The 22,500-nt window shown below is 38.1% G+C and overlaps 1 protein-coding gene across 1 annotated transcript in view; it reads left to right on the forward strand.

The window, feature by feature from the left end:
• LOC136840235 (protocadherin-like wing polarity protein stan) overlaps window positions 1-22,500 on the forward strand; it is an 87,074-nt gene that overhangs the window by 17,506 nt on the left and 47,068 nt on the right. Inside the window, exons 6-9 of the mRNA XM_067106839.1 lie at window positions 178-309; window positions 7,912-7,987; window positions 13,071-13,234; window positions 17,569-17,706. Coding sequence (XP_066962940.1) covers window positions 178-309; window positions 7,912-7,987; window positions 13,071-13,234; window positions 17,569-17,706 — 510 coding nt within the window. The remainder of the gene's footprint in view (window positions 1-177; window positions 310-7,911; window positions 7,988-13,070; window positions 13,235-17,568; window positions 17,707-22,500) is intronic.

Consider the following 22,500-nt stretch of genomic DNA (forward strand, 5'->3'; position numbering starts at 1 on the left):
TTTGGTCTAAAAACCAGTCTGTGATGAATTAAGAGGTTCTATCCAACTCTGTTTGTTTTGCAAAGAAGAAAAATATTTGGCTTTTCAATTGATAGCGGGACAGTCAATTTGATTTGATCTAAAAACTAATCTGTGATGAATTAAGAGGTTCTATCCAACTCTTTGTTTGTTTTGCAGAGCAAAGATGAATTCGACACAGAAAAAAGCTCCAATCACACGGTACTTCTCTTCGTGCTTGACGAAGGGGACACTCCGCCTTACTGGGTGCATACTGAACCTACAGCAAAGATACTTGAGGGGCCTGCAGACGTGAGTATTTTCCCATTTTGTTTTATTACAGTAGGAAACAAAGTCCAGGGCTCATGTGCTAAATAAGTATCTTGATTTCAACTTTTTCACCTGGTTATTTTACTGCTTATTTTTCCCTTTTTCAACATGCCAGTGTAGTACAAGTATTCCGCTTTAAGATAACTCGTAATGAGTATTTTAAGAGGTGCTAAAGAAACGAGCAGGATAAAGTTAATGCTGCTTTATTGGTGACCCAGGCGGTTTATATAGCGGCAGACTGACGTCACGCCGCGGAATACAATGAGAACAAGGGTGACCTGAGGTTGTAAGGTGTCAAAGAAACGAGCAGGTAAAAGTTACTGCTACTTTATTACAGATCCAGGCAGCTTATATTGCGGCCGACTGACGCCGGGCCGTGAGACAATGGAATTGACTGTGACCTGAGGTCGAAACAATAAACAATAATATGCAGTGAACGAGTACAAATTACAATACAAAACATACAGAGCTACAATATAGATACAGTCTTGATGCCTGTGAATGAAGAAACATGTGATACACAACGTGTGACATTCGTATAAATACCATAAAGTAAAAATGATTAAAATGCGTGACCTGGCACGTTTTAGGCGTGACTAATTGAGCTTGAAGAAAACGGGAAGTCACCAAAGAAAACAAGCTCAGCGGAGACTTAATTAATGGCGCCGCCGAAACACTATCCTGGCGCCGATTTGGTGACTTTACAAGGTCAATAACAATAACAATAAATGCAGTGAACGAATACACTTTGAGTTATACAAATGGACAGAAATTGAGTTGAATACAATCTGATACCTGAGAAAAAGGAACACATGATATACAAATTGGAGACAGGTAAATATTTATATACATTACACATAGTTTAAATGATTGGGTCTACGTGACCCGCCAATCTAGGTGCGGCGAATCGAAGAGGCAAAGAAAACGGGTCATCACCACAGAAAACCCGCTCAGCGGGGACTTTACAGTATCATGGCATGAATAGTAACTTCTCTGACAGTACGGAAAGTAAAATATTGCTCATCGCAGGTCTGACTCTGGGAGTGACAGATTTCACAAAGGCCCAGTAATAGGAAGCCTAAAGAAGAACAAAGCAAAGCTCTCTGTGGCACTTAAGTGGTCACTTCCTTTTATGTGTCAGTACATAGATATTTAATATTGCTTCACCATTGTAACATACGAGATAAGAATGGGGACACTAAGGGGCAAATTTTTTTATGTAGACTACCTAAGTATTGCAGTAAATGGCATTTTATTTGGCATGTATTTTTTATTTTAGGTTTTACTGGATGATCTGAGATTTTATTGCTTATAGGTCCTTTCTTTGAAAGATGACTGAGGAGTTTAACATATCAACTTTTCAGTCACTGAAGTTGTAAGATATTTCAATGTATAGACCAGAAAGATTTATGGGGGAAGGGAATTAGTACTGAAGAACAAAAAACATTTATGGGAAATGTTTTCTTTTTAAAAGGCTTCAGAACATAAAGGAAATACTCAGCTCGGCTTCAGCAGGTCAGGAGTGAGGTGTGAGGCCAATATAGTGGAACAGCTGTTAGGTGTATCATTGTGATGGTTTTGGCACAGCTTGTTAAATGAATTCGTTTGTACATGTATGAAGATGAATGACTTAATCTTAAAAAAAAGATTATACTTTAAATGCTCTTTGTTTTCAAAATTATAGAGAAGAAATAGTTTTTTAGATCATATTTGCAAAGGTATTTTTAATAAAACAAATTTTTTTGTATGGTATGAATATAAAGAAACACTCAAGAAGTGTTATGGATGTGTGTCACACAATGGTGTTCGGTATGATACTGCAGTGCCCAATGACTTCGTACCTGGTGTGATTAAAACAAGAAATTATTTATAGAAATATAAAGTTTATTTGCACCACTTAGCACCGACATAACCCAGGAGGTAACTATAAATTTCTGACCAGTCATACTCGTGGAAGCAGTAGTCAGGGATTGCCCTTGGAAGGACTTATTTCTCGATTCAAAATGATAAAATAAATTTTGATAAACAGGAAGCACTACACTCTTCTTTTCGGAGACTTGAAACTTGCCTTGCTCTTGCCCTGTCTTGCTCTTGTGGTCTTGTCTAGCTACATCAACCATAGGCTTCTATTCATATGATCGTCTCCAGCTCTCAAAAATTCTGACATACGCACTCACTCACTCCCACAGAGATATTTTCAGGTCAGCTTGACCTGAAAATATCTTGAGTGAACAGACTACGTTAAGCTTCTAATAAAACATATTTACATGTCTTGGAACATAAAAAAAAAAACTTATACAAAAATTTAAATAACAGCTTAGTAAATTATTAAATTATCAGAAATAAGCGGATCTGGAGTGCTATAGCCCACCTCACTATCATTGGACATTAGCTCCTGTATCATTACATGCAATCATGTGTCTTGTGGTCTGTAAACCCACCCTATACTGGTACAGATGGAATCTCTTAACTGCATATATTATTGCTAGGTATTCCTTTATGCTTGTGCAGAACTTACACCAGTTATGCTTGAGTTTCCTGTTTACATAAGCAACTGGAAATATGCCATTTGCAAACTTGCAGGGATATGCCTCCAAGTCCATGGCTACCCAAATTACAACTGGCTTTGTGCTTGAGGAATTCCACTTTGCTATACCTGATGTAGCACTTGGATGGTTAGAGAGTCAGACCTGCCTCCCTCACCCGCTGGAATAGGCTCTTGAGTCCTTTGATGTATTCTTCCCATATATTAACATGCTGTCCTCAAAATGGTCAGTGTTCTTAGCTCCAGCTAGCATCTTATTCATCACCCTGTTGAAAGTTGCTGCTGAGTTCATTATTCTACAAGGTGTCTTCTTAAAATAGCAACATCCACTTGAAACTAAATGATGCTTCTTACATCAGGAATAAGCACATCTTGTTGGAAAATTTACCAACAAGAAGTTTCACCATCATAGCCTCAGGATCAGTGCAATGTCAAATTTGGCTATGGTGTTTATATGACAGAAATAATCGCAGAACTTGTCTGATTCATCCTTTTTCCTCACCCTTATAGCATCTCCCCAACTTCTTCCTGGATCATTTCCCTAGTAGCATGGGGTATTGGATAAATATTTGCTCTGACAGGCTGCTTTGTAGTCATTTTGATGAAGTGTTCGTCCGAGAAAGTACATCCTGAATTGCTGGTTAAGATATCTTGATATTCTTCTAGCAACTGCAATATTTCCTTCTTCTGCTGATTGCTTAGGTTGTTGCTAATGTTGGTATCTTAATGTACTTCCCCTTCCTTCTATGGATGAAGTTCTAACCGCCCTCATCCAGAATTGTGTGGTCCTCTTTGTCTTCCTCTTCAGCGATGGTTGCATTCAGGCATCTCTCTTCCTTAATGACAGTTGTAGCTGCTTCATTCACTTCCCTCTCACTGTAGACAGTGAGGATGTTCACATGAAGAGTCTTCAATTCTCCACCAACAACAGTCTTGTAGTCTATGCTATTAACCACTCTTTGACCTCATATGGACCTCTCCATTACATCAACTTGTTTGTCTCTGGTGGTAGTCATAACTCTTTCTTTCCCACCTTTAACTAACAATCTCTGGTCCTCTTGTCGCATTGATGTTTCTGGAGTCCCTGTTCCGCATATAGATTCTCTTTGGCTAGTCGACAAGAATCTTCTAGTTGATCCCTCAGCTCTCTCCAAAATGTACTGGTCAGTATTGCACACTTCGTCTTAGAGAATCTGCATCGTTCTTCTCACTGTCCTTCAATACAGTAGCATGATGTGGAAATCTGGTACTTGATTGTGGTTCCTCTCCCGGCAGATCTTTTTCAGCATGGGCTCTGGCAAACAGTTGATTCTTTCACATAATCCATTATACCTTGAGTTATATGGCATCGTAGTCAGCTGCTTGGTGTTCACCAGATGGCTCACCTCCATCACCGTTTCAAAAGTAATATGGGTACCTTGGTTACTGGGAATTTCCTTGGGGAATACTACTCTGCTACACGTTTTATTTATATTTTAGGGAGTACCACTTCCTCTGGATATCTTGTAGCAAAGTTCACTTCTGTCAGGATGTACCTGTTGCCCCTCTCCAACAGTGGCAACATCGGTCCCGTCAGGTCTAACGGTATTCTCTTGAAGGGCTCCTCCAAGAGCAGCATCTTCTCTAGTGGTATTTTGCTGGTCTGGCCCCTCAGTGCATTCTTTCAGCAAATTTCACGGGCTTCCTGATGGCTGGCTAGCTTTCCCCTATCTACCAGTGGCTGAGGTATGGTATGCGTACCATCATTATAGCATGGAGCGGGTAGGACCTCTGCCACTGTCAGTAACTATAGAAAAACATCAGAACAAAAAGGGAAGGGGTCACCCCTTACCCAAGTTTTTTGCCAGTTCTGGCGTTTCACAATATGCTGACAATTATACAAGACTTAGTTAGGCAGACAAGACACGATATGTTAGCTGTTTTGTGATTGAGAGGTACGGTCACATAATTCTCTTCAGAAAACTGCTTGGGACTTGAAGTTAGTCGGCAGATTGTTTTATGAAGCTAAGTTTATAGCGAAAATTTTTGTTTTTTATGACGAGAACCTACTATAATTATGCAAGGCTCGACAAAAAGGACCCTCTGCCTCTAATACTCTTCTATAACATTTGGACTATCGCTTCAGTTCTTTAAAGATTTAATATGTAGGCTAATGTAGGTAAGAAAAAGTTAATCATGAAGAAAAATCAGTATATTTGTACTCATTATGGCGACAGGTTATGTATGTATATATATATATATATATATATATATATATATATAATTACGTATTTCCCTGGGTTATTGGTATTTTTACAGGCCGGCAACGGAAACTTTATTTAATTGGCCTTGGAGTTCTGACTTGCGTAAAGGGAAATCGTAAAAAATAAGAAAAAGGGGTGAATTTAGGAGCTGAAGGTTCTACTTCAAGGAAATGTGTTATAAACATCTGGATAAATTAAAGAATTATATTTACAAAAGAAAGCATTTGAAGGGAAAATGGATAAGTAAATTGATAAAGGGCATGCAACGCCTGAAGATCCTTCTACTGGAGTCTTGACTAAGGGCAAGGCACAGTCCAAGATGAGTCCACAGCGAATAGGTCCCTCTGCAAGAGAGATTTACACATTACACGCCAGTAAAGGAACAATATAACACTGAATATGACTCGAGTTTGCACTGCAGGTGCCAAAGACTCGAGGAATGAATGACCACTTTACACTCAAACACAGGACATTGGAAATGGCACTGGATAAACTGGCACAAGGACAGAAGTGAAATGCTGATACTCCAAACTTTCTAAAGGGCAAATGGTCGTGACTGAAAAGTCTTTACTTGCACTTTACCTTATGGGAAGCGGGTCTCTGGTGAAGAATGACGAGGGGCGATCACACTGGTGATGCACGCTGTCCCTCGAGGATGACTGGAGTCTGGAGTCGGACAGGGGAAATGAATGGTCTCTCAGCAAATGTACCACTCGCCCGCGTGTATGGCTGTCCCCCCTACGACTGCTACTGCATGCCTCCTACTCACACTACTAACTAACTGCTACTGGCTGTCTTTCCCTTATAAGGGCTCCGGCCTCGTCGTGCCCGTGATGTGTCACTCGCCAGGTGGTCAGCGATTTGGTTGCCTCTTCCCCGGTCCTACGAAGGTAAGACAATTCAGCAGCTTAATCTGCCTTTAGAAAGGCTGTTTTAAGCAGCTTAGTTGGGCTAAGCTGCTTAAGGGAGTGGCATTAAGTCTCCTCTCTTTGCCCTTTTTTATCCGTGGCATCTCAATATCTGTTCCAGATAAGAAGAAGGACAGATCGAAATGTTGATAACCGTGCTCTGATTTCTAGGTCAAATACGATCGGCCATGCAGTTCTCAATAAACAAAGGGTAAATTAGGTGTGGGGGGAGGCGCACTGTGCAGCGACTTCTTATAACTTATAATATATATATATATATATATATATATATATATATATATATATATATATATATATATATATATATATATATATATAAATAGACTCACATATACGTGGTTTGAATGGAAAAGCAAAAAATGGGAAAGAATTTATCACAGAATATAATTGAAAAACATCTGTAGTTAGCCAAGAAATGCTTACGATTTCCTCAAAAAGGATTCATAAAAGCCATATTTGGCTTATATGCGCAAAAGCAGAAGCACTAGATCTGACTCAGCACTTTTCAGAATCGGCTTACCGTGGACAGTGATAGTGAAATGAATAATGAAGGGCTAGTGGATGATGACAGTGAATAGTGAACAACGATGGTGATGGCGAACTAAGGCGTGGTTGGGACATGATGTTAGCCATGACATGACCATGATGTTTGCACTTCCGCCCGAGCTGGACAAAAAAAGGTGACTGGCAGAGAGAAGTGAGTCAGACTGGGTCGAGTAAACAAGTGAGGGAGGCTGATAACCTAGTATATGCACAAGTGTGTTGAAAGTTCTCTCTCAGATCATATATAAGACTACTTTTTTCACCAGCTCTCGTCTCATTTATAGACGATTTCCACTAGACGGTTTGGTTTACTCTGCGATGGAACTGTGACAAGAAGACAATAAAGAAAGAAACGTTATTCATAAAGTAATTCACCTTTCTTCTACTAAAGCAAGATAACTGACAATGACAGTAACAATCACAAACCCAGTCCCTACCTTAAATAAAAAACACGACTGATTTGGTCTACGTTACCTTAGAATACTCTGTCATACAACATATATATATATATATATATATATATATATATATATATATATATATATATATATATATATATATATATATATGTATATATATATATATATATATATATATATATATATATATATATATATATATATGTATATATACATATATATATATATATGAACATAAAAATACCATAAACGCTATTTGAACGTTGCAACTGTGGTATTACAGCAAAAGTCATTCATATATATATATATATATATATATATATATATATATATATATATATATATATATATATACATATATATATATATATATATATATACATACAGGTATATATATATATATATATATATATATATATGTGTGTGTGTGTGTGTGTGTGTAAAAAGCAGCAAATGCAGACAAATAGTGTTTCAGAGGATAATAGCTAAAGGTACTACTTGCTGCCAAGCAAATGGATTACGTCATCGTCACGTAACATGGCAGCTATATGGGAAAGTTGGTTCATATAAGGGCACATGGCAATTGCTAATTTTATATCGAACTAGCATGCAAATTAGGGTTTGATGGCAGTGTTGAAACCATTACATACCTGGAAAGCTGGCGTCAATGGTTTACTAATTATTATTATTATTATTATTATTATTATTATTATTATTATTATTATTATTGTTGTTGTTGTTGTTGTTGTTGTTGTTGTCTGTAACGTGTTTCTTTTCATAACATAAAATTTCAAAATAAATCACTCTATGTAATGTGCATTACATAAAGATCTATCTAAACTCGGAAATGTGACTAACTTGGTCTTATTTCTTCCGTGGGTGCATCCATCTTCCACCCACAACAGAGATTCGTCTATTACGTCAAGGCAGCTGATCGCGACTTTGGCATTAATAACGACGTGAAGTACAGCATCACAGGAGGTTTGTCCTAGCAGGCACTGTTTAGCATTTCCTTAGCTACTGATCTTGAAATATAATTTGTTATTACCTTGTTCTGTTTTTCAGTTAACTGAAGAAAGCTCGCTCTTGTCCAAACAGGAAAGTAATTTCATGAAAAGGTAAGTAATTCAGCGCATGAAAATGACTGCCAGAACTAGGATATTTGGTAAGGGACCTTCAATTTCAACATTATATAGGAAAAGACTGGATGCTAAGTTCAAAATAGGTTTCATAAAGTTTATATGTATTTCTTGCCTAGTAAAAGCAAGTTCAAATTTTGGAAGCTTGTCTCTTCTCTTTGAAAACAGATCAGGAAAATTGCCAGTGACATAACTCACGGTTTCACTTATATCAGTGAGAATTTAGCAAGATTAATAACTGAGTATAAAAAAAAGTTATAACTAAGGGAGAAGGATTGCAAGAATTATATTGAATAAAGTAATTGAAAAACAAAGTTAGTAAAAAATAAAACCTTCTTACTTATTTATATGAAAGCTCATAAATGACAAAATCTATTTGAGCTCCATAACTTTTCATTAATGGTTAATACAGGAAGAGAGACAACCAGTTAATCATCTGAACGCAGTACATGAAACACGACAGGAAATTTCTAAAGACTCTAAACCTTAGCTACTCTCATTTTTTTATCTATTTTATCACTTTCTTGATAATAACCAATATAAATATCTTCTTCTTCTTCTTTTAATGCGCTTTTTCCCATTTTTGTATGGGGTAAGCACGATGCTTTCTTTTGAAGGACTTTGATTTGGCTTTTGGGTAGACCGTAGTCTCGATCGGCTGCCCTGCCTGACATCGCTTAGACCCCGGTAGCGCATGTACATGTATCGTACCAAATTACCAGCTCCCTTTCTCCCAGCAGCGAGGAGAGTTGAGCAGTTAGTTCGACAGTTCGAGACGTGTGAGGTGTCTGTTATGTTTTTAGATGTTGAAGTGGCTTTGTTTGTGTGTGTATTAGTCTGTAACACCCATTTGCTTTTAGCAAACCTATCCATTGATTACATACATAATCCCGGGGTGTCTACACTGATAGCAAAGTGTCCGCCTCTCTGACCAGTCGGTGGCAGATTTGAACCCGCGCCACAGACCTCTAAGAAGTCCGAAGCTGCTGCTCTACCGACTTGGCCATCGGGGCTATAAGCACTATAAGTATACATAGTGTGTAATGCAGTTATGAAATTTCAACATATAAAGTTTCATATGAACCACATATACAGACAGGGTATGGCTTACTTTGCATATAACATTGTGTGAAAGAAAAGAGTACATTATGTGCCTTTAGTATGCATTATTTTTATGCTCTCTCTCTCTCTCTCTCTCTCTCTCTCTCTCTCTCTCTCTCTCTCTCTCTCTCTCTCTCTGTTTGAAAGAGTTATATGGACTTGCTCTCACCCTGCCTTATATTTATTCTGTTTATAACTTATGTTATGCTTTGTAAGTCTAGAACTTGAATGCAGTCACGAAACAAGTACTCAAATTTTTACTCTAAATTCTAGATAATCCTATGTATCTATGTGCCGAGAGAGAGAGAGAGAGAGAGAGAGAGAGAGAGAGAGAGAGAGAGAGAGAGAGAGTTATGAGTATGCTAATATTAACATAATCATGAGTTTATGATAACAAATGCTTGTAAAAACTGAATACGAAAGTTAAGGTTGCCTTTCTTTGCTTTATCCACATAGATATTTCTTTGTTATCTTCGCTGTACCCTGCTTTCACAGTTTTTAACAAAAATACGTACTTGTCTCGTTTTTGAGGACACGAAAGGCTGGTTGAACAAAGTGATCAAATTCCAGGGTTGGGACAGAAAAAGCGATGGTGTTCACGGCAGGTGCAGAATTCCTGGAGTAACTGGGAATGAAGAAAGTATGAAAATGTCATTTGAAAGAGGGGGCAAATGATGGAAAGACTTTGTTCCCAAAGAGGGATATTCTTAAAAATGCATAAGTAAAAGAAGATGATGAAGAGCTCGGTAGATTTTGTTAGTACAAAGAAAACGGGAAACAAGTTGATCAGTATAAAGATGAGAGGGTCAGTGCCTTGACTTACATTTTAACAATATTAGTTCCGAATAGAATGTAAAATAGATATAAGATAAAGCTGGAGATGAGGGAACTTGAGATTTGGCTATAAATGCAATTAAACAAATAACCTTAATTTGAAGAAGGTGAGAAGAGCGTGTAAAGAGAAAATTGAGAAAATATGGACAAGAGTTAAAGGCATGAAAGCAGGAGTAAATGTCAGCAGGGAATGTGTTCTTGGGATGAGAGGCGGAAATGGAAACAAAGGAAATCAGATTTAGCAAAAAAAAAAAATTGCATTCTGAAGTGAAATTACATAACAGTTATGAAAGAGGATGAAAAGGATTATCAAGAAGAAAATGAGAGAGAGAAACATGGCAAGTAATAAAAATAGGGAGCAAACGCAAACAAAAGTCTAAGGAAAAAAGGTATAGATAGATCTCAGGATAGTACATGCAAACAGAAAGACGCTTTCTAAAGTGAAACCAGTTTTGGGTTTATGGAGAGCGAATTTTGAAGATTTGTTGAAAGTGGAAAATGAAAGAGAGGCAGAGCTGAATGATGCAAAAGTGCTAGCAGCTACTCGAAGTTTGGGGATTCTTGTAAAAGTAACTATTGCAGATGTACAGCGGACAATTAAAGCACGTAAAAATGGAAAGACTTAAGCATTTGATGGGATTGCAAGTGAGATGCAACAGAACTGGTGAAAGTATGATCCATAATCATCATCATGACACCCTTCCACAAAGAAAATGTGCTCTATAAGTCCTTTTAGTTTTCTGTAAAGGAAAACTATTGAGATGGCTTTGTAAGAGCCCCGACGCTGTCTCTTCCAAACACGTGTGTGTTCGTGTGTTCGTCAATCGTCATCATCGGAATGGACAGGACAAAACAGGCGCGTCTCGTTTTCTTTCTCTACAGGAACGCGATTTCAACCATACAATATTTCCGTCTGTTTCTCCCTAAGCATTGTTGTCTTAATGTGTGTACAATCACCACTACTTCTATTGCCATGCAAGCATTCTAACCATGTACTCATAATGTTCCAACGAATCTTCTGTATCAAACTGTACGTGTGTTTCTGTTTGTGAAGACGCCAAATGTCTCTCCATTTCACATATATTATGCTACTGCATTGTATCCATTGATCTGTCTTGAATCTCAAGCAATTGGCCATATATAGAATTTCCTGGCCTTTCCACTGATGTGTGTTTCATCACCGTATGTTAATCATGTCTCTTGATATCGCCACAGATGTCTGAACCTTTTAGCTCTGTTTTACCTGTCTGTGTGTAGACGCTGCATTACCGCTCGCACGCGTCAATAACATCTTCGAAGATTCTGTACATTTATCTCAGTAAGGAACTACCAATAAACCAGTTAACACCCAGCCAGTATGTCACTCAATACCCCAGTCTTTACAGCTTTGTCTGTACGTCCGCACTTTTTCTATCCGCCCTCAGATCTTAAAAACTACTGAGACTAGGGGCTGCAAATGTGCATTGATCATCCACCTCAAATCATCAAACATACCAAATTTACAGCCCTCTCTCCCCAAATAGTTTTGTTTTAAAAGATAAAATTAGCCATGATCGTGCATCTGAGGTGCCAGCCGCAGACGCATCTTCACGTGACCGCATCTGGGGAGCAACTGAGTGCTGCCCGGTCGTGGTTGAGAGTTCCATACTGCAGCACATCGAGAGTTTCATACAACCATTATACGCCGTACAGAAAACTCTATTATGCAGAAGAAACTTCTGCATATTTTTTACTAGTTTACATTACAACCTTGCTCTCATTAGTTCCTCGTTGGACAGGTCGGTGTCGTTCTCGGCTAGCACTCTCCTGGGCCCGCGTTCGATTCTCCGGCCGGCCAACGAAGGATTAGAGGAATGTATTTCTGGTAATAGAAATTTATTTCCTCTGTATACTGTGGTTCGGATTCGTCAATAAGCTGTAGGTCCCGTTGCTAGGTAACCAGTTGGTTCTTAGTAACGTAAAATAAGTCTTATCCTTCGGGCCAGCCCTAGGAGGGCTGTTAATCAGCTCAGTGGTCTGGTTAAACTAAGGTATACTTTTTTTTTTTCCTTGGGCACAAAATCTCATCTCAGTCCTTTGCATACACCCAGCTACCTTCCTCCCTCCTTCTTGTGTCGTCCGGCTCTTCTCTTATTCTACCATCATCTATCATCTTTACTCCTAGATACCTGTACATAGGTTGCAGAGGTGATTGTTGGGGCATAAAAGAGTAATTAAAGGGTTAAAATGGAAACAGACAAACATTTGGTGATATTTTCTGAAATACTGGCGATACTGCCATGCTGTGGAATGCTGGTGACAGCACGATTGAATCACTGCCATACTTGGACTGGTGGTGGTAGTGTGACAGAGTTACTGCCATATTGTGGAATGATTGTGATAGAGTAATCGAATTACTGCCGTACAGTTACTGTGGAATAGTGCTGTGGTGATAGTGTGATTGAATTACTGCCATATATGTAGTGATAATGTGATCAAATTACTGTTATGCTGTGGAAGAGTGGTGATAGTGTGACTGAGTTACTCCTATGCTCTGGGATGGTGTGATCAAATTACTGAACATACTGTTGCTGTGGAATAGTAGTTATATTGTGAACAAAATACAGCCATACTGTCTGATGGTAGGGATAGTGTGACTGAGTTACTGCCTTGCTGTGGAATGGTGGTCATAGTATGATCCAATCGCTGCTATGCTGTGGAGTGGTGATCATAGTGTGATTGAATTACTGCCATATTGTGGAATGGTAGTGATACTTTGATTGTGTTACTTTCAAAGAACTGTAAAATATTTCTGGACTAGGAAAAAGGTTTTAAAGGAACGGGTGAGAAGTAGGACTGTTCGCCATATTTTGACAACTATCCAGTTCTTTGATGCATAGCAGTCAATATAAACACGTTTATTACTGAAGTCAGTTAGACTAATATGTGTGCAGGACCTGTATATTTTCTGTTTCCAGGAGTCGTGTAATAATAATGTGCTTTTTCTACAGGTAATGATGAGGGATTTTTTGCTATAGATGAAATCTCGGGTAACGTCACATTGGTAAAGGAAATTGACTATGAGGAAGATACAAGGTTCTTCACACTTACTGTCACTGCCCAGGAATACTTTGACGATGGTACAGTGGCACCTGACCCCAGTAGCTCTACAACGGTAAGAAAGCTTTATTGAGCAGAAGATTGTGTCATAAACACTGAAGTTATGCGTTTTCTCCTGGGAAGGGGATTCATTTATTTATCATTACAATCGCGGGAAATGTATACTGCGAAATAGTAAGAAAAATTTGAACAACTGCTTTAAAAAATATCTCTGGAAGGAATGGTATCACAGATAAAAAAGAACAAAAAGACGAAGTCATGACAAGACCGCAGTATTCTTAATTTTGTTGACTGTACCACGAGAAAATTAAAGCACTCATTGCCCTCGAACAAAAATTAAAGAACCGAAATTTGTATGATTAATACTTACGAAATGCATCCAAAGGGGTAACGGAAACTGATGACTGTTGGTTGCTCATTACTTAAACCGTGCTTTTTATTGAGTTGTTTATGAAGTCTACAGTTTTTATAAGATTATTTCCAAGACTACCGAATTATGAACTTTCTTAACCCAACCCTTCCATAATGCTGATTAAGATTTCCGGAGAGATTGCATTTCAAATGTGCTCAAATATCTGGAGTTCATTTTTCTGTTATTTCTTTCATGTCAGCGATAATCATTCAACTTTGAATTTCATTAATGCACATTCTCCCATCGGCTCTTCTATGAAAACCTTTGAATATAATATACTTTAACATAGGAAAATAACTACTGTATTTAGTATATATATATACAGTATATATATATATATATATATATATATATATATATATATATATATATATATGTATATATATATATATATATATAATATATATATATATATATCCACACACATAATATATACATATATATATATATATAATGTGTGTGTATGTATGTATGTGTATATATATGTATATATATACACACATAATATAGATAAAATCTTCCTCCAGCCAGCGATTAAGAAGATTAAAGAGAAATTGTCAACTGGGTGACGTAACGGCTAACCTATGGACCTTCTGGTATTAATACCGCTTTTCTGTAACTCTTTCTCATTCACTATTTGCCTGATGAGAGAAACAGTTGGTCTCTTGAAATATAGCATTTACTTTCTACATTTTGACGTTTTTATGGGTTCCTTATATTTGATGAAATTCTGCTTTAACAGAAAATATTTCACAGTCATATATATATAGATATATATATATATAGGCTACATTTATATATAATACTTGATGAAGTAGTTATTTTCCTATGTTAAAGTATATTATATTCAAAGATTTTCTTAGAAGAGCCGATGGGGAAATGTGCATATTAGGCATCAATAAGACGAGATGCTTTAGATTCCAGATTCTTTAACTTACAATATGCAAGCTTTCGAAGACATACAGTCTTCTTCTTCAGGAACCGATGCACTAAGTAATATGAATATATATACACAGTAAAAGCTGTGAGTCCTATTTTGTGATATATATATATATATATATATATATATATATATATATATATATATATATATATATATATATATATATATTTATATATATAATATACATACATAATATGTACACTTTAAGGCATACTTATTTCTTAAATAATTTTCAATAAAAGCAATTGCTTTAGTGGCATCAATAAGTCTCTTGCAGGAATCTTCATAAAGTCGTATTCTCTTGTGTAAATCTCTCAGCCAAAACTACATCGGGCACACTACAACGACCCTCCGGAGACGTATCCTGTCTCACCGAAATCAAGGGGTTATACATTAACATTGTTTGGATGCCCACGATAGGAGACCATCCCTACGAGAGCTGATCGAAGGAGCCCAGGTCGTACACGGAAAGGGAAATTATGGTAGCCTTTTAATAGCTGAAGCTATATGCATCGCTATTCAGAAACAGACCCTAGATATCCAACAAGAGCCACATCATACGCTCCCCTCCAGCTGGAGGAGAAATATGCGAGCGAAAGGGGATCAGAAAGCACGCCTCCACCCGCCGGACACCGTGCCTCTCAGGTGACACAAGAGCGCCCAGCGAAGGCCAAGTATCATCCTTACTCAAACCCCTGAGGCCCCGCCCAACACCAGCCTCGAGCCGTAATTAGTGTCTGGCATTTGCACATATGCACTCAAATTTGACATTATATGCAATTATGATTTTTTCATATATATACATTGTTACATATTTGGTTGGGTTTGGCTAGATGAAATTAATATTGGTTTAAAAATTGCCTTATGGACCACTTGCCCCAGGACCAGATATGTAAGCAAATGTAACAAAAGGAAGAACTTACCTTCAAATTACATTTAAACAAAAGGGATAGGTTGCCAGGAAAGCCAGTAGCTATGTCAGATTACTTTATTTCACACAATTCTAACAAGGAGAATAAATCCTGGCTGGTATGCAATCTAGCAAAACAAGTGCAATAATAATCTTGCAACAAACTTTACAGTTAATTGGCCTTCAGAATGCAATAAAAATTTTACACAATGTTAACGCAAGGTGGAGGCCGTGGCTTGTGACTATATATGGTCACTCTGACACTCAGTTACAGAAGCAGGGCTTGCTTGTAGCAAGGTTGAAGTAATTATCTTCTAAGGCAACTTCTCACAGGAAAGATCAGTGACAGAACCACAAGGGGACAAGATAACACGTCTCTGGAGATAGATTTCCCAGATAAGAATTTCTACATAAAAGATTCTCTCACTTACAGTGAGTTATCACAATGAAGGGATGTTTACTCTGTGTCACTGAGCAAAAGATTATTTCATCAATAGATTTAATGCATATGGGGGACACACATATACTGTAAATCTTCAACAAGGGATTTTACTTTGGGAGATGAAATCTTGAAAAGAAAACAAGAGATTCAGTGAGAGAAACAGAAACTGGCGCTTAATTTTTAATTTCAGACTTACTGGGCACTCCAAAACTGCAATTATGCACTATTGCAAGACAGCTAGTTGTTCCAATGGGTCTTCAAGTTAACAATGCTGGGACTGCTTGCAGCCCAGGTTGCTTCTGACCCCAATTACAGTGTGGCAGTGTGCCAAGACGAAAGATACCGCCCGAGGATCGGGACATACTAGGCAGAGGTTATGCCTGGATGAGAGCTGAGCAGGGACTGGCGTCTCTCAGCCAGTCTTTTGAGATGATGTTTGTCCTATAAGTCCTCCAGCTACAGAAATGGCGACTTGCCTGGAGTAGTTGTGCTGACACTCCTGAAAAACAATTAAGACCAGTCAAAAGGAGAGCACAGGGATATTGATCTTGGGAACAAGGGTATAAAGTTGTTACTACAGTAGTATGCTTATCCTTCATATGGCTAAGCTAATTCATTTACCTGCCTTGACCCTTCTCTCAAAACTGTGTTCCTCCTACCACCTTGCTTTCCATACCATCGGGCAGGGGTAGTGACCTCACAATGGACTGCAATCTGATCCCTATGTTATGGGGACAGAGAGGCGAGAGCAGCGTATATTTGTGACAATATATATGTACATATATATATATGTGTGTGTGTGTGTTTACATAAACAGACAATTGTATATTTGTACAATCATGGCGATGTATAAATGTCACTTTTACATACATTATCATAATTTTTTTTTTCTCTTCAGTTTTTTTTATTTTTTACTCTTGAACAGGAATGTAAGATTTTACTAAATTTATAAAGAAAAATTTAGATAAATACTAAGCATTGTATTGTATTTCGAATATTTATTTAACTACTTATTCATAGCTTCACAGGTTGTCGTACATGCCCGTTGTACCCAAAGCTTCGATCCTAAATGGTTCAGCTGTTGCTCTCTCGACCAATCAGTACTCAGTGCGATGGTACCTCGATGGTACCTCGTTGTGATTAGGGGACCAGAGTTCGTTTCCCGCTACCGGACATCATAATTTCTTCATATTTCTTGCACTTGGATCTTAAGGCTTTGTAGTGACAAGTGTATACAAAAAAGCGCGAAGGATTCGAGAAGTTAAGAGGGCACTGTGGCTATTACAATTACACATGTATCTGGTAAAAAGTGACCTGTAGATTCTACAGTACATATGTATGTATGTATGTATGTATGTATGTATGTATGTATGTATGTATATTATATACAGTATATATATATATATATATATATATATATATATATATATATATATATATATATACATATACATATACATAAAAAGCTTTCTTGTATGTCAATATTCTGGGCGTCTTTGACCTTAGCTTTCTTCACGCCAACTTGAGGTAAAACTAAAAAGAGAGAGGTATTTGTTAAGAAATCCTCAGCTGTCAGTCGCAAAGGCTGGTGGTTAATATGTGCGTTCTTTGTTATTCTTCCCACAGTAAGATTATGTTTAAATTTCGGATATTCTTCTTATCTTATCCCATTTCCTTTACAGATAACAAATATCAATATAGAAGATGTCAATGATGAACAGCCCACTTTTAACAAAGATTCTTATGAAAAAACAATCGACGAAGTTGTGGATAGTCCCGTTCCCATAGACTTGGATATGTTTGTTTACGACGGTGACTCCGTAAGTATTGCTCCCCAGTATTTCTCTCATTTACCGCTGCTAGTTAGGCAAGAATTCATTGCAGTGGTATTTTCTAGTGTTGTTTTTCTGAATAGAAAGCCATTTTGCCGGCTTTGTCTGTCCGCCTGCACTTTTTTCTGTCCGCCCTCAGATCTTAAAAATTACTGAGGCTAGAGGGCTGTAAACTGGCATGTTGATCATCCACCTTCCAATCATCAAACTTATCAAATTGCAGCCCTCTAGCCTCAGTAGTTTTACTTTATTTAAGGTTAAAGTTAGCCATAATCGTGCGTCTGGCAACGCTATAGGACAGGCCACCCCCTGGCCGTGGTTAAAGCTTCATGGGCCGCGGTTCATACAGCATTATACACTGCACAGAAAATTTGATTGCGCTGAAGAAACTTCGGCGCATTTTTGACTTGTTTCTTACTAGATTTGATATTGCATCAACTTGATTCCTCCCTCTCGGTCTCGTCTTTTAGCTTTCGTGCCAGACTCTCGATAGTCTGTCACTCTGGCGAGGGAACGTCCTCAAAACTAACTTGGCCTACATGTCTAATTCAGAGGGCATGACATCATATGGCCCTCGTTAAGTCTTAATGATATGCGCCTTTATCTGGTTAATTTTGAAACAGCTGAATTCATTGTTGGCAGTGTGCAATTTGAATTATGTGCCGGCCCGTACTTACCTTGAGTGACAATAATATCCCAACTAAAAGCGGTGAGTAGTTAGTTACCCTTATGGCAAATAATTAATCTCATAGTAGCGTGGAAGCAGGGAGATGGTCGCTTTTTTGATCGAGACACTTCCCGCGACTAAACATGAAATCAGACGAGTCAGCTCTGTATATTTTTAATTTCAATATCATAGTTGTAATAATAAGAAAGACCATAAAATCATGAGGAGGTACGTTCTCCATTGAATATTCTTTCTTTTCTTGTGAGGTGGGATTTCAATGATATTACTTTATATTCGGTTACAGAGTCCAGTTTCAGAGCAAAACACATAATCAACTTTTTAATTCAGCAATTACGACCTAGAAAAACATGAAGTTGGTTACTGAGAGAAAGAAATCAATGTCTTTTTTAGATTTCTACTACGTTACAGTCTCTCTCTCTCTCTCTCTCTCTCTCTCTCTCTCTCAGGGGTGCTGCCAGCCAGATTTCCAGACTTGAAAATTCTAATGAATTTAATGCACTGTCACTCATATTTATCGTAAATATTATTCAATTATGTTTTATATTATTAAAGACAAGCAATGCCACACTTCCGTAACTGAGAATTACGACAGCTTTCTAGTCTTCTTCTTCGTTTAACGTGCTTTTTCCCATTTTTCATATGGGGTAAGCACGATGCCTTCTTTTTGAAGGTCTTTGATTTGGCGTTGGGGTAGGCCGCAGCCTCGATCGGCTGCCCTGCCTGACATCGCTTAGACCCCGGTAGCACATGTGTATATGCATCGTGCCAAATCCCCAGCTCCTTTTCTCCTAGCAGCGAAGAGACGTGAGTGGTTAGGCCGACAGTTCGAGACGTGTAAGGCGTCTGTTATGTTTTTTCAGAAGATGTCGGAGTGGCTTTGTTTGTGTGTGTATTTGTCTGTAACACCCATTTGCTTTCAGCAAACCTATCCGTTGATTACATGCATAATCCCGGGGTGTCTACACGGATAGCAAAGTGTCCGCCCTCTGACCGGCTGCGGATTTGAACCCGTGACACAGACTTCATATGAAGTCCGAGTCCGCTGCTGTACCGACCGAGCCATCGAGGCTCCCTATTACGACAGCTTTCTAGTATCATTAATATTATTAAGAGCCAAGCTGCAACCCTGGTTGGAAAAGCAGAATCCTAAGCGTAAGGGTCCCAGTACTGAGTACAGCCCAGTTAAGAAAAGGAAAACCATGAAAGAGAAATAGCAAAGAAAGACAAATAGGACAAATAACAACAGATGTGATGAATAAAAAGAGTAAAATAACTGTGCCAAACAGCACAATATGAAGTGAGACTCATGTCGGCCCGCTCATCCAAGAAACATTTGTACCAGCTCTGAATTTCTGAACTTGAAACAATGCAGCTTCTTGATTAAGAAGATCATTCCACAGGTTGGCTGCAACAGCAATGAAAAATGAAACATGAAACATTTTTTCACAGTATATAAAATGAGCTAACTGGACGACGGTGGCAGAAATTATCAAGACCACGGATAAGAAATTTAATGGAACTCAATTTTTTGTCCAACAATTTAGGTCGCGAGTCAGCTGCTGAAGACTAAACAGGAAATAGTGATCAAAACATAGAAGAATAAAAGAATAAAACATTTCCTCAGGATAGGCAGGTCTCCAAAAATTTCGAAAGACTGTTCTTCTGTGCAACTGAAGAAGAGACACACCGGATGTTTCTCAAAATTGTATTTGTTACCAAGAACGACACCAAGAATTTTAAAAGAACTATGTTATTAAGGAAACATTGTCAATGGAAAGATATGGGTGGGTGGGGTTCTAGTGTCCTAGACCCGGTAAAATCATAATTTGAGTTTTGTTAGGGTTTAACTTCTTCCCCAGCAATTTCCGCCATGCATTGGCTTTAACTAGACGCCTTTTTCCTTCTCGGAGGAGTCGACCTAATTCACTTGCCTTAGACATTTCCAAGGAAGCTTCTGCCCCGAATTTCTTCTTGTAGCAAATTCCTTGAGTGCATGTTGCGGTTGCAGTCACCATGCTTTACCTTGGAAGTAGATCACCATTTATGAAGATGAGGAGAAATATAAAGAAGAAACTCTCGAGCGATGAGAATATTAGATAACCCTGTACACTGCCCAAGAAAAAAGTTCAGATCTGTAATGGAAAATCCTGCTGCTAACAAAATTACACCATGAATTAGGCTTTCTGCTGTACATAATTGATGGTTCATGGGAAGAAACCCAAAGATTCTCATACTTGAAACAACTTGACTTGAAAGTTCATTTTCTTCAAAATGATCTTTCATCGCTGAGCTTCATTTAATTTTTAGATTTTCCTTTAAGCCATTCTGTCTATAAATCTATAAAAGCTAGAACACGTTAGCCATAATCTCATTTTTCATCGTCCTTCAAATGACCCAGCCTTATTCTCACAGAAAAAGCCACATACTCAAGGTCCGGGGCCCAATTACATTGTTAGCTTGGGCTTTTTTTTTATGCTATTTTCAGATGGAAGTCAGACCACTTCTTGACAATTATATTCAAGAATTTCCCTGGTGGGAGTTTGAAAAAATCATGGTACCATATTCTTCGTCTCTTGCAAGGCAGTTTAGGACAATCTGGCCCCAAGAGAAGCTAGATATATTCTAACTGTGTTTGTCAATTGCAGACATGTATCCAGTCACTGTGTGAAAACTTGAAAAGCTTGTCATCTGCAATTAGTCATAATTCCAGAATGACTAAGTCCATTCTTTATTTTCAAGTTTTCACACACTGACTTGACCTATGTGTGCAAGTCATTGTGTGAAAACTTAAAAATCTTATCAACTGGATTAGTCATACTGCCAGAACCAGCACGTGAGAACCTTAATTTTCAATTGCTTTGACAGGAGTTTCAAAAATAGAAAAGGCACACCCTTAGACGGGTCCTTGTTCTCTTTTCTCTCTAACAGGGCGTTCTTTGGGGCCTTGCTGGGTGACCTAAATCCATAAGCGTTTGCATAGTGAATCTTCTGTCTCTCAGACTGACGTCACAGCTTACAAGGCCTCTAAAAGAATGGGCATCCTTATGACCAATAGATAAAGAAAAATTCAATACCCTGGCCGTAGTTAAAGTTAGAGACCATCAATTTAGTGAGCCAGGATCTGCTGAATGGATTTTAGAATACCTGTTTCAATATACAGAATGAACATTGGCTCATATTCTTTCTGCCCTCATTCATAAATACATCCAAAGTTGCTTACACTCTCAAAAGTTTAGGTTTCAGACCCATCTGTTAGGTGGTAACATTTTCTTATCACACTTATGAGAGTGGTGAGGCAACAGTAACAAAGTTATGGATTCAGTTATATACATAATCCTGGCTACCTTAATGCAGACTCAGTTATTGCAGAAATTAACATGGATGCAGTTTGACTTAGTGAACGAAGGTACAGTATAACAATGATTAGAGAAGGCCTGTGATATGGCCATTACCTTGTTGCCATTTCCCATGAGGAAGAAGAAAAGAATTTGTCAAAGGCTTATCAGAGATGAGGATCTGTCTGCTTACATCACTGAGAACAGTCAATAGAAATGCTACAGTTTGCTACAGCAGTGGATCTGGTCAGAAGTACTATAACGAGGCGGCGAGTGAGAGGCAGAGTCAAAATCTCTGACAAAAGTAGAATTTGACATTAGAAGAAAATGGAGGGGCGTATATATACAGTCAGATGTGTTTTCTCACACCTGAAGAATGGTTAATAATTCTGTAAGCAAATTAGGAAGAGGTTTCACATACATATAGTTAGAAAGAAAGCAATGCCTTATTTACATTAGTAATTACAGTTCTGGCAAGGACATAAAGTACCTTCTGAAAAAGGTATAAAAGATCGTTTGAATCAGGAGCGCTGGATCTGTGTTTCCTGAGAATCCCGGTGCGTCGTGTAGGTTTTTGTTTTGAAGCGAGGGTGCCCTGAGGGTCTCGGCGACAGCTCTGGACCTCACAGTACCATCACCTAATATACCAAGAATTTCACCTTTGAAAAAAATGAACCTGTAAGACATAATGGTGTTTTCCTTCTTTGGATATCCAAGTAGATTATCTGAACTCAGTACCCTTTTTTTATCCTTTTATCT

Source organism: Macrobrachium rosenbergii, chromosome 7 (genome assembly GCF_040412425.1).
Source record: "Macrobrachium rosenbergii isolate ZJJX-2024 chromosome 7, ASM4041242v1, whole genome shotgun sequence".
Lineage (NCBI taxonomy): Eukaryota > Metazoa > Arthropoda > Malacostraca > Decapoda > Palaemonidae > Macrobrachium > Macrobrachium rosenbergii.